General features: G+C 34.9%; 1 protein-coding gene across 2 annotated transcripts in view; it reads left to right on the forward strand.

Moving 5' to 3' along the window:
* The window catches only part of MYBPC1 (myosin binding protein C1), a 73068-nt gene that overhangs the window by 13909 nt on the left and 45076 nt on the right, over positions 1–14083 (forward strand). For both annotated transcript variants that reach the window (XM_052668770.1, XM_052668768.1), the window contains exons 2-3: positions 5904–5936; positions 8597–8638. In XM_052668770.1, the coding sequence (XP_052524730.1) occupies positions 5904–5936; positions 8597–8638 (75 nt within the window). The remainder of the gene's footprint in view (positions 1–5903; positions 5937–8596; positions 8639–14083) is intronic.

Below are 14083 nucleotides of genomic sequence, written 5' to 3' on the forward strand. Positions count from 1 at the left end.
GTTTATTCAGTTTTTTAATCTTTCTTAATCAGGGATTTTTCTGCTTTCATCTTATGATGGTTTGACCTGATTCTGTGGCCCCTGAAATCCTATATAATTGGAAATAATTAGTTTCTGAATCAGTATTGTAGATGAGATTGCATGATGAGACTAGTTATTATTCTTGTGGGTTTTTTTTGTTGTTGTGTGTTCCTCATTAGGTATGGTTTTAAATTTAATCATATATAAAACTAAACCTTGAATCAAATTCTTTACTTATTTAATTTTTGCTCTGTTCTCCACCTGTACATGCATCACTGGATTATGAAGCTTTTAATTGCTGAAAAACATAAATAATTACAAACAGAATTTAACCTGAGGCCATCACTTTCATGTCTAATCAGAAACAGTAAAAGAGAGCCAAATCAGACACTGTCATCTGTCTATATCATCATTACAACCAGAAGCAGAAAATAGAAATAATAATAATTTTATCAGTCTGATTCCATCACATTCTTGACCACAATAATAGTAAAGTAGGCAAGGCATGAGAACACCACTGCTTTTTCAATTCAGCCTTTTTAATCTACAGTCTGGAGTCTGAACCACCTTACGACCTGGGATTGAATTGTGTTTGAAATGCCTTCTGTAGCTTTATTTTAAAGGTAACATAGACATATCCATGTCTATGGATATTCTAAAAAGCAAGTGTTTATATTTGTCGGTGAAAAGCTCAGACTCATGAAGCAGACAGAAAACCCTGTCTGAATGATTGTGCTCATGTTTTGCAGACTGCTGAGTGTTCTGCTCTTTACTGAAAAAAAAACCCAAAAGCGTGTATTGATTTCAAGTTAAGTCAAACTGAATGCAAGAGAAGCATTTCCAATGTTTACAAATGGTTTTGGTTCTAGGTCTCTGTCTTCCAGGTCATTTAAACTGAGTTCACCTAACATTACTGTTTACCAAAATAATGCTCATTAAGCTCCATTAGTATCTCTCATTTAATTGATCAAGTTCCTGTCTTCCAAAAGATGAGACTGTAGCTTTTCATCACATCACTGATGACCCTATGACTCTGTACAGACCGGAATGAAGTGACTCATAGAAAATGGTGAAATCATTTGTGGCTGCACTCAGAGGGAGACTCCTTACATACAATTGCTCAAGGGTTGGGGTGAGCCATACTCTCTCCTCAAACTAGTATTTTGTCTATTTTTGTTTGACAAGCAGAGTCAGCACTTTGGGAATGTCTACGTAATAGTTATATTTGTCTGATCCCTCGAAGCTGTATCCATGAACTTAATCCACCTACTTAAATGTGACACAAGTTGACAGGCCTTTGTGACAAAAAGCATTAGGTGATCATCCTTGTGCTCTTTGACATATGAAAGTCACTTTAACATGCTGCTGTTGCACAAACAGATATTGTATCTGTATCCATGGTGATGCAGTTATAGATCTGGTTTCATTTTCAGGTAAATGGGAGTAAGCCTTCTGGTCAGACTGGGTAAGATCCTGAATCCTTTGGTTGTTCAAATCAGAATCTTTGCTGGGTTGCAAACAATCTACATTTAACTGCAGGAAGAAAAAAATGCAGGAAACTTTCCTCCTCCCTCCTGTGAATGTTCTAACCCAGGGTTTTTGAAATGCTGTATTTACAATTTGTGCAAGCCCTGATTTAGTGCTCAAGGTCATTTTCTTCTCATACGGAGGGAAAAGAGACATTATTCATTTTCCAGTACTGATGAGCATTCTTCATAAGCCTGCCCCAAGCAAATCTGCTCATGATTACGAAGTCAGAAGATAAGAAGGATCATACAACCAGACCACTTTCTCAGTATGCTGGAGGTTACCTGCAACACTCCAGCATGGTAGTAAAGTAGGACCTGGGGACTCTTAGAGCTGTCAGCATGTCTCATTATGTTTACACTTCAATGTGAAAAGTAATAGATATGATGTCAGGGAGTTTCTATGCTTCTTGCTGTCATATAAGATGGTGGAACAGGGAATTTAGAGCCTTTGAAAACTGTCCATTACATGTAAGTATCCTGTCAATTTCCCGCCAAAGCACCTTGTGGTTATTGCAGGTTGGATGTCAGTACAGCAAGGCCTAAAATAGAATTAAAGTTTTAAATAATGATAGCCCCAACTGACAAAGTTCTTAAGCATTTTCATAATTTTAGCTCATAGGTATGTTGTGGAACTTTTTAAAGCTTATTTATCTATATCCATAGCTAAAGACTTTAAGTCTTATTTTACATGAAAAGTTGAATGTAGTGGATGTGGAACAGTAATGGAAAATTGTTGGTAATGGGTCAAGTTGCATCTCCTGCTGGTTTTCAGTGGTGTATGTGTGCATGTATAATTATAAATCACAAATGAAAAATGTCTTGGCTCCAAGTGCTCATATCCTATATCAAACTAGATCCTGAATGCATCTCATGACATGACTGAGAGATGAAAGCATTTCTGGATCTGTTATACCAAGTGACATTTGTGCTTTCACTTTATTTGCTAAACACACTTCTTAATATGTTATTCTTTCTTAATAGCCATGTAGAGAACACTGTTAATTCATTTTCTTTTTGTAAACATATATGGTCAACTGCTTTGGAAGTTTCAAATCCAAAGAGTAAACCAAGGTCTGCTTTTAGCATAACACAATCCACTGAAATGCAACAGTCTTGACTTCTTCAATAAAGAACTGCAAAGAGGAAACCTTTTTTTTTTTCCTTAAAAACCGGAACACAGAAATTAGATTTAGTTGCTTAGCAGAAGACAAAACGGATCGGAAGTATCGATCGATCTAGTTGTTCACAGGATTCAACAAATCTTCAATGGCCTCCTTCCCCAGCAGTCAAGAGGCTGGTCCCAAGTCATCGAAGAATCTTCTTCTCCCAAAGGTTTGAAGAGTTCCTGCTGGAAACAATTTCTCCACCATCAGTCCCCTGACAATGCCTTGACAAAGCACCATATTAGGCAATGGGATTATTGAGAATGGCATTTGGGAACTCCAGTGAGCATGTCTCCTAGGGAAGGACCACAACAGTAAGCTGCTTATTGAGTGCACAGAGCCCTTTCCTGGCTGACAAGTCTGTTTCAGAGGTCATCCAGAGAGGGCTATCATTCTTTAGGGAGGTGGAAACTACTCTGCTATTAATGGTTTTTTCCTGGCTGTCCTCAGGAATAGAACTGTAAGCTCAGCATGACCATGAAAGGGATTGCACATGACCAAAAGATTATGATGAAGTATCTCCCATGTCTTTACCACTTCCAATGCCTGGAATTCTCTCCTTTCCTTTTTTGCTTCCCACTCCATACTTCAGGACTCCCTTCTCAGCTCAGTTTTCGCCTGTTTTCCTAGCAATAGCTTTAATAGCCTTGAACTGTGATTCAGGAAAGAAACCATTGACTTCCAGATCTGGCTTCAGCCATCTTTCTGTCTGTCTTAGTTTCAATTGGGACTGAATTGTTTTCTTCAGAGTGTCTAGTATGATGCAATGTTTTGGTTCTAAGAGAAAAACCATGTTGATAACATACCAGTGTTTACTGTACAAAGCCAAGGCCATTCCAGTTTCTCAGCAAAGGGCTAGAGGTGTGGAGGGCAAGAAGCCGGGAGGGGACAGAATCAGTACAGCTGATTTAAACTGGCCAAAGGGATATTCCATATCATATGACATCATGCAAAAGGGGAGTTCTGAAGGGAGTGGAAGTTCATCTCCCTCTCTTCTGCTCGCCAGATGGCTGTCTGAACATCAGTTGGAGGGATGGTGAGCAATTGCTTGTGCATCACTTGTTACATATACATTCGTATGTATATATAAATTGTCATGACTAATATCCTTTTTCTTATCTCTTAGTAAATAGTTTTATCCCAATCCATGAGTTCTACTTTGTTGTTTGGTTTTTTTTATTCTCTTCCCCATCCCACTGGGAAGTATGGAGAAGTGAGTGAATGACTGCCTGTTGCTTAGCCACCTGCAGGTTAAACCACAGCACCATCACAGAATTAGAACAGTTGAGCTTGAAAAGAATCTCTGGAGATTGTCTATTCTAACTTCCCTGTTTAGAACAGAGTCAGTAGAGCATGCTGGCCATGATGTTGCTCAGGTTTTGTGTATCTCCTTACTTTTCTGAACATGTGAAATTACTTTTGGGCTGTAATAGTAGTGTTTAGGTCTGGTCTACACTATAGATTTTGGATAACAATTGTGCCTACTGATAGTTAAGACAAGACTGCAAAGGTGCGTAATTTCTGACCAAAACTTGTGATAGGAGACCTATAATATTTGTAAAACTGCACAGGATATTGAGTTTTGGTTATCATGGGCAACTATATTCCAACACTGCAAAGTACAGATTTCTGGAACAGCAGTATCTAAACCTCAAATGTGTACACACTGATAGTTTTAGGCTCGTAAGATAGAGATGTTATTTTATTCTCAATGTGAGATTTCAAAGTAATGAAGGAGTAATGTTCCAAGACTTACTTTTCCTTTTCATATTTTCCAAGGCCATAGAGCAAAGTTTACTATATTAATTGGTAGAGCAGAAAAACAAATTGCTATAAATCTAAGTAAAGCTATTATGTTCTAATGAGATTCTGTGTCTATTGGCCTTTACTGTACATTTTCCTTTTTGTTCTATGATAGGTGCTGTGATCAGGCTTACAGCAATGTACCTTTTCCTCCTAGTGAGGGCCCTGTTTGTACTCCACAATGATTTGCTTTAGTGTTTGTGGATTTGACTGGAAGTTCCTAAACCATATCGTATTCACACGCTCAGCCTAAAATTATCTTTGCACTAAAAACATTCTCCCTTTTAAACACTGCATGAATTTGACAAGAATGAAAAGTATGTTTTAGCTACATTTAGAATAGTGTGCAAAGGAATAGTCTTACCAGCATTTCTGTGTGGTAGAAATTTAAGACTTATTTCCTGAATATGACCTGGGATAGGGTCCCAAAGGTTAATACTCATAACATGACAGAGGTTAGTATCAGCCATCTATGTTACTGTTAAGGATTTCAACTTTTAAATCATTGCTTGTTGCAAGATGTTGAACTAGTTGAATTATAAGTCAAAACACTATCTCTTATAAATATTCCTATTTTCAAACTGTCTAGAATCCTCATAGGCTGACCATAAACTTCCATAATTCCTTTATCTATTATAAAAAATAAGCTTTGTCTAGTTAATTTACTCTTCTATTTACACAACCAAGGACATGACTCCACTAAGGGTAACATTCAAGTGGGATAGTTTCTCACACAATTGAAAAGGGTAATGATTTAAATAAAAAAATATGAAGAAGGAAGGAAGGAAGGAAGGAAGGAAGGAAGGAAGGAAGGAAGGAAGGAAGGAAGGAAGGAAGGAAGGAAGGAGAGACACCATTAATCTTCACAACCAAGGTGCTATCAGATATTATTCAACTGATAGAAAATTTGCTCAAACACAAGCTATCTTCTGACATAAGAATATCAGTTATGATGTTGGTTTAGTAAGTTTAACATTGTAAGTACCAATTGAAAAATCCAACACAAACTTGAAATTCAATTTAGATTCCTTAGCATTCCAAAACTGTCTTTCTAAACTGGATTTGACAAGATTTCCAGAAAAGTTCTAGGGTCCTCCTATATAAATTATTATGAAATACTCAGGTAGACAATTACAGTATGTCTCCAGATTGAACAAGTTCAGTTCCTCCTTTTCAAAGAACATAAACTTTAGCCTTCTGACCACACCACTCTAAAGACGCTAAGTATTGCCTGTGTGAAAGCCAACAAAATTTGAGAACTGCTTTGAAACATTAAATTAACCCAAAACCCAAAATGTCAAAATTCAGTAACTATGTACCACAAGCGTGAAAACTATATGCTTTTGATTTTGAAGCTCAATAGATGTCTTCTTTCCTTTTTTTTCAGAGACTGAAACTGAAAATGCTCTACCTCCTCCAGGTTGGTATGAACAAAAAAAGCTTATTGGTGCTCTAATACTAACAAGAGAATTGCATGTGACTAGAAACTACGTAGCCATAATACTTTTTGTGTTCACCGTCTTTCTGAAAGTAAGGAGACAATAAGAATGGTAAGAAAGCCTCACTTCATGTTTCTTCCGTGTCCACTTCTTTTTTCAGATTCAGGTTATTTTTGTTTAAGATACTTGATATTTTCATAACGATGAAAATATACATTTTCGTATACATTTCCCATCAGAGTACCAGAAAGTGACGACCGCTTAAATTCCATGTCTTAATTATTCTCTTCTTTGATAGTGAACAATATTTAACTACCAAAATAATCCCTTTCATTTCCCGTTGAAGGAAGGTGAACTTTGAATAAAGATGACAGAATCAAGCATGAGATTCATTTTACTTAATTCTAGCCATCTGAAGATCTGGTGTTTTGTCTATAAACAGTGGAGAAGATCCCAGGTCATGGCTGCTCATCTAATGGACATTTCCTGGAAAATGAAACTAAAATGTCACTGGCTGTCTATGTTTACATAATTGCCTCAACAAGTATAGATGCCTAAGAGGGTGAATACTTTCAAGGAAGTCAAAGTTAGCTGAGATGAAACTCGTGCAAAAGGACTGGAGTTTCAGATATAGCTGAAGCTCTGTGCAAAGCTGCTACCTTTTCTTTAGTGGGAGATGGAAAAGTAGCATAACCTCATGGATCAGAGATGCATTGAGAAACTTACATTCTCATATGCTGATTAATACATATATATTACATATATTTGTCTAATTTAATCATTTGGTGAGTTTATTATCTCGGTAGCTATTTGATCAGTGGTATGAAATAGATACTTCCCAGTTCACATGTGAAACCTGCATTTACTAACAGTCTTGCAAATTGTCATTCCACAAAGCTAATTCAAGACATTTTTGTTTAAAATATATACCTTTTCATTTATAAAAATGACAAAATATGAGGACGGTAGTATCATTTGCCACAAAGAGTTTCATGTTTAAATAACCCCCAAGAAATTTTCATGATAGGATGAGGTCTTTCATATTGTAAATATACCTCTACTTCTTAAAATCTTCTGTAAAATGAGTGTCAGTAGACCTTTATGGTTAAGCACAAATCACATGAGAGTATTATTGGTAATGACAGCCACTTGTCTTCACCTCCTTCCATATGAGCCAAGATACTGTCATCATATATTCCTGGGGACTATCACACAAAGAGGGAAGTTAGTTGTTCAAGAAACCAAAACATGTAAATAATTTATTGGACATAGTCAGCATTTTGAACTATACCAGGAAATTTCTGGGAAGACATTGTAACTGTTTCATCTAGATTCCATTGTCGGGCTAGTAAACTTGAATGAAGCTTCCCAATGGGATTTAAATTTGTTACCAGCTTCCAAGAATAGCGAATTCTCCTAATCCCAGCTACTAATGGGAAGGTCATGTATTAGTATAGCAGAATCACCATCAAAAAGAAAGGTTTGACAGACAACAATTTTTCTTTTTTCAAGGTTGGACCTTGGAAGCTTCTGACAAATAGAAGCAGCTGAGGGTCTGTCACACTTACAAAATATGGGCTTGTCTTCTTCACTTCAAGTTTTATTTTCATAGTCACTGTAGTTGTGTACACATGAGCAAAAAAATAGGAATCAAATCCCCTGGCTCTTGCAATTATTCCCTTCAGGACAAACGTTATCTTAGCTATACCTTAATGTTGTTAGTCCATTGGCCTTCATCAAAACCCAAGTTAATCCAGGCCTTTAGCAGGTAAGTTCACTAGACAAAGATTTTTTTCACTGTAACTAGACTATTGAGTGTTTATACTTTGAAGACAGTACAACTGATATGATTTGACAAGCTTCTGAATTTGCTTTGTATGCAAACTATATGAGATAGGAAACCAAAGGGGATAGGAATATTAACAAGAATCCAACAATGAATTTGATGTTATTAAATCTACAGTCCAAGTTTTCTCATTCATGAATGAGAAGAATTCAAGAATGTTAGAGATATTTCACATACCCCTCATTGGAGTACGTGGTGAACTAGCAACACTTCTGGTAAAAAAAATGCAAATCAAATAGCCTAGGAAAGATGATGATGGTAATGAAGAAGATAATCAGAAATAACCAAGGACACTCCCAACACATTGTCTCTCTGTACTGTTTTAAGGATAAATCAGTTAGACAGTGGAGTTCTGGTTAGCATTAATAGTTGGCAGTATCTCATGTCTGATCCAAGACATACTAAATACTATTCGTATTAACAGAGTTATTAAATTATTTTCAAAGGATTTCGTATATAACACCAAGAGCAAATGACAAACAATTGCTACTTAAAAAACAAAACAAAAACAAGCAAAAAAAACAACAACAGTATTTTGCTTCCACTAAGTACAGGAACATCAATTTCCCGTGACTCATTCAAAATGTAGGAAATCTATTGATATGCATGCATCTGTGAAAAAAAAATGTTTTAAAGACTTACAATTTTTAATTGTACATACATGTATACTTATAAATCTTTAATCATTTTTCAGTACTAGCAAACCTAGAATATTGATGTATTTTTAAATTCTGCGTAAGTTTTTCTTTTTTACTTTAAGATCCTCTCAAAAACATACTTGTACTTCCTACACAGAACAAAAAATACCACAGGATGGTGGAACTGAAAAGGGTAAAGGTGAGTTTGAAATCATATTTCAAAAATGGACAGCAAAGAGAACATTCTGAAATGCTGGTCTGATGCTAGATTGCTTGAGTTATAACTTGGGAATTTGGTGCCAAATTTTAAAAGTGTGATGTGAAGCTTCCTAGATCCTCATTCTGCATGACTTATCTAGCATTAGGAAGCTAGGATGCTTATAAGTATCTTTAAAAATTCTGTGAACAAGACTGACACTGCTTAGCACCAGTAGTTACGCAGAATGCTTTCTTAATAGATCAAATTTCAAGTGCATTGCATGAGCAGAAGGACATCTTTCTACTAAAGTGAATGTTGGCTCTGACCAATCTTGCCTAAACTCAGTTACTGTGCACATCCATTGCTTTTAATCAGTGGGGGAAATCTCCTATTACTCTAAGCTGTTTCTATTCTACCAGACACTTGATATTGCATGTTCCATCTTTTAGCAAAGTACGATAGAGTTATTAAAAATAAAAATAAAAATTCTATATTGCTTCTTTATCTAAGAAAAAGAAATTCCTCCATTCCTCTTCATTATTGGAAGTTCAGAGACTGTGGTCATTACAAGTTCTGAAAAATGTATCCGAGGACATTTTACTGTCAACAAACCCCAAACTGTGCAAGTAAAAATGTGCTCCATTTTCAGTGCAAATTTTACATCGCTGCAATTAGACTTCAGCTCTGTTTGTAGCTTTTCTAGTTAAGAAGGTACATTTTGAGGTAACTGGGTCAAATTCCACTTCTTTTTGCTACTCCCTGTTGAAGTAGAATTCAAACAGCTCAGCAGCTTATTTTGAAATGGATAATCCTTTTGTTTTTCATTCTCACAGAAGGATAAACCAGAACAAAATATACTTACAACAGATGCAATGCTTGCTTTTTTTTTTTATTTGTCACAGTTACGCTTTCCATGGCAAATCAAGAAATGTCTTTCTTGAAAATACATTCTGCCTTTTGATCTCTTACTCAAAGTCTTACCTTTTAGTGACACCAGATTCACACCTGAAACTTGGAAATTTGTTTGGCGAAGTCATGCATGGCCATTTTTCTCAGCAAAATAAAAATGCACTGACAGTGCGTGATTCAAATATTCCTTAGAATATAAAAATGACAAACCAAGCTTCAGTGCATGTTATTTTGCTAGCTATTTTTGCATTGAGCAATTATTTTGACAAACAACATTTTGTGTGAGTAATCAAATCTGTCATCTTGGTAATGCAAACATAATTCAGGAATAATGCATGCATGCCTAATGATAAGAAAACGATGAAGGTCTTGCCTCAGGCTATTCTAGCAGTTAGTTCTGCTTGGTTTAATTTTCTTGTGAGAAATGTTTGTTCCTGAACTGAACATGCACAGTGCTCTCTCCACTGCTTACAAGTCTACATTTCATTGAGCTAAAAAGAAAACATGGTAGGTATCACATCTAATACTTCAGTTGTTTTCTTATACATTATTTTATCATTTCTGCTTTGAATTTAGTGGAGAATATGGGATTTCCTAGAGAAAAAAAATGTTTTATTGGAGCTCAGCATATTTAGTAGGATTTTGCTGTCCCAATTTTTTTTTGAGATTCTTCTATGGGAAGTGTTTCCAGTTTCAATTCACAGTGGCAGTAGCCACCTCAGTAGGAATTCCAGTGAAATTCTGAATAGCAATATGTAGAAAGAATGACTTTCTGTTGAGCTGTCAACTTTGCAAATAACGTTGATGTCAATGCCTGACACTCTGCATTCTCTGCAGAAGTATTTGCTGTTTTTCTCATTTAATGACAGGAATATATATATTTGCACACATATATATGTGTTACACAGCATTATGCAGTTTCTACTATCAACTCCTGCTTTGTTGCAGAGTATCACCAAACAAAGGACAGTACATTTTCTGAGAGTGATTCCTTCATGTTTGTTTGCCAGAAGCAAATCTTTCTAATTGTTTCCATAACACACAAAAGAGGAAAAAGATTCTGTTTCTCCCATTTGTCCAAAATCAATATGAACTGAAGACAGAAACACCTGGAGGTTAGGTTTTGTGTAAGCTTTTTTTTTTAAAATTGTTTCTCTAGTTTCATAAATAACAGATTTGGGTACTTCCCTGTATGGGTTTAAGACAGGAAATATTTCATATCTCAATTCCACAGTGATTTTATGATACTGCACTTTAGCAGTTGTGACTCCTTTGTTACCAAATTATAACAAACAGCACACTGGAATCTGGGGCAGCGCTCTGCAGCACAGTCAGACAATGCCTGAATGTAGTGTGTAGGTAAGAAAGGTTGGTCCATAATTATGGGGTCTATATTTTTCCCCGTGTTTCTCAGACAAAGTCAGTTGCAGAAGTTAAGAAATAGAGTATATCTTCCTGTTTGTCTGTCTTACTGTTCTATTTCTTTGTAGTAGTTACTGTCTATGTGAAAGAAAATATTTATGTCCCTTTATGTTCACTGTAAAGATAAAAAATTGAGGATGAGTCATAAAGTCTTTATCTTGTCATTACTTTGCAGTAAATCAGCAGCTTATTGCAGTAGTTGTATGTGTACAGAATTTTTTACAGTATTCCTAGTTTGAAAAATAGCATTTAGTAAAAAATTCAGGATACATAAGAACATACATTTTATCTTCAGATCAAAATGTCATTCACCAAATTGACCACATTTATCCCATTCTTACTCATTTTATGTCTGCTTTTGTTTTTAATTTTAGCATTATTTTAAACATTGATTACTGTTGTAATTGTGTTTCCAGTTGCTGGAATAAATGAATTTTAATATCATTTTGCTCATTCCTTTTTAGGTCCAATCCAGCTATTCAGAGAGCTACTCAGATTTCTGCATGATTTACTGATATCTTTTCTCTAGGTTCCATCCAGTCATCTACTAAAATGTTTGCATGTTTCATTCTTGTTATTCCTCCAGGTTTCACTCATCCATTCATCTCTCTACTAAAACTTCCATTGCTGATGTATGTACTTCAGTTACAGGGCCAAGGCCCCTTGATAGGAGTGCTGAACACTTTGCAAATTAAATGGATAATTGAAAGCAACTAATTTCAAAACTCTTGGAAGAGTCAATGCTCAGTAATTTCAGCAAAAATGACAGAACCAGTTGGTTGAGTTGTTGTGGATTTGTTTATGTAGAGTGAATACAGTGGTTCACCCTTTATGACGTTTATCTATCTCTTGCCTTAGCCCTGAATGCTTACTCCAATGGGCAGTACTACAAAAAACATTAAGGCATTCTGAGTGCTATTGCAGGTGCAAAGCAGTGCCTCTGATGTGTTCACCTCTCCTTCTTGGTCATCAGTGAGCAACGGGTGATCAGCAAAAAAAGATTAATAAACTTATGAGCTCAGCTCACCAGTTAAATCAAAGTCGAGGTGCTGTTCCAGGAGCATTTGTTTAGTTGCTAGAACAATATGTTCAGAAAACTGACATGATTTATCATTACTGTGCTTTCATTGAAAATCAACATATTCTATGTCAGCTTAGTCCAATGGAAGGTGCAGGTGGTGAGAATGTGTCCACATAAGCTATGCGTTTTTGTATTTTTTTTCAATAAAAAATCATGTTTGTAAGATAATATATTAATCCTTCATCTGTAGGCCTACAATTAAAACTTCTATCCTCTTGCCAAGGGATTTTTAAATGAAATTTGATGAATCATTAAAAAGGAATGAGTAAAATGTCATGGCTAAGTAGTTAAATTCTATCACACCTTCAACTACATTTCAGTGATTAATAAAGCATAACATTTAATAAAACCAGAATTTTTTTACATGTAATCAGATTTTATGTGCTTTTTGCCATTGCTATTGCATTTGTCCTTGAAAAAATAAAGACAAATTTGAACTTTAAGACAAAATCAAATAATAATTAAAAGTAAATCACTGATTCTTGAAACCCAAATCTGAAAAAAGTAAATACATTTCATAAAATAATTCTATTTCAGATATCTTTTCCTTGACTTTGAAATGTTCTCTAGATTATTTTCCATTAGATTATAAAAGGCTTATTATTATCTTTGCTTTATGTACGTATTAAATCCTAAATAAATATATAGTTTATTCTAGCTTTTCAACTGTTCAACAGGTAATTTTTAAATTTTATTGTATTTTATTCTATTTTAACACACTAAAATATTCTGTACATTTTTATCAGACATTCCTATCTTTGATATTTCCAGTAAACACCTAAAATTTAAGAGATTATTGTAAAAAGAGTCTTCAACTTATTCTGGATTTCTGATAAGCATGATTACAGTATTTCAGTTTTAATGTCAGTTTCATGTTTTTCAGGCTCTTGGCTTATACAAATATGTATGCATAACTGTACTTTATTAGATTAATCATTTTGAGATACCTGAGTAGCAGTTGTTTCTAGTAATTTGATACCTAATGACTGCCAGCATTTAGTGTGATTGAAAGGAAAATCCTGTGGGATAATAGTTCTATCTGTATTTTAAGGCATATAATATGTGAAAAAAATAAGTTATATATTTGTTGCTTTTAAGATTAATATTCTAATAAGTAAATTATAAAGTATGAATATAGGAGAATATTTTTTACTTTTGCATACTTTATCTAATGATGCTGAATGCATATGTGGTACACATTTTAATTGCAGACATGGACATCAGAGAAATGGCATCATCCTCAGGTCAGATATGTGATTGACCTTGATTTTATTGTGGCTTTTTTGTATTTACTGTGGATTCCATCTCTAACAAACAGAACCACTCAGCAGCTTTCATACAAACTCATGATTTAATAATAGATCACAGTTCACATCTCATTTTTCTTCTACTTGCTTGAAACATTAAGGTTTACCATTTCAGCTACTGAATTATGCAAAGCTTTCTTCATCAGTTTGAAGCTTCCATTGTGAATGCTCCTGACTATTATGATTTTTCCCTTTCTTTTGCAGGTTTTACCTTTTCACATATTTGTTTTAGAGCAGATGATCGACTGTGCTTTGAGTTTCTTTATGTATTTTTTTATTTGTATTTCTTTTCACAGATGAAGATGACACAGTTAGCACACCACCAGCAGGTTAGGACCATGATATTTTTTTTATGTGTATGTATGTATGTATTTTTCTCTTGACTATTAATGAACAGAGTCCAACCATTTGGACTGAATTCATAACATACTCATTAGAGAATAAGATTTCTGAGGTGTCCGAAATTAATTTAGTCCATGTTCAGAAGTACAAGACCTTCATACCAGACAAGTTTATTTCTGGTCCTGTCTTGAATTTTTGTTAGAACTTCTGGCATTGGAAGGTAGAATATTAGCAACTCTGAAGGCATCCGTCTTAACTGTTACTATTGAAAAAGTAAGGAAAGCATTTTTAAGTTTTGTCCTGAGAGCAAATTCCAGAATTACAAATAAAATAGATGCCTTATGATTTCAAAATACACTTATCCATAGAATTGTCTGTCACCTC

This window comes from Tympanuchus pallidicinctus, unplaced genomic scaffold (assembly GCF_026119805.1).
Source record: "Tympanuchus pallidicinctus isolate F22 unplaced genomic scaffold, pur_lepc_1.0 scaffold8, whole genome shotgun sequence".
In the NCBI taxonomy this organism is placed as follows: domain Eukaryota; kingdom Metazoa; phylum Chordata; class Aves; order Galliformes; family Phasianidae; genus Tympanuchus; species Tympanuchus pallidicinctus.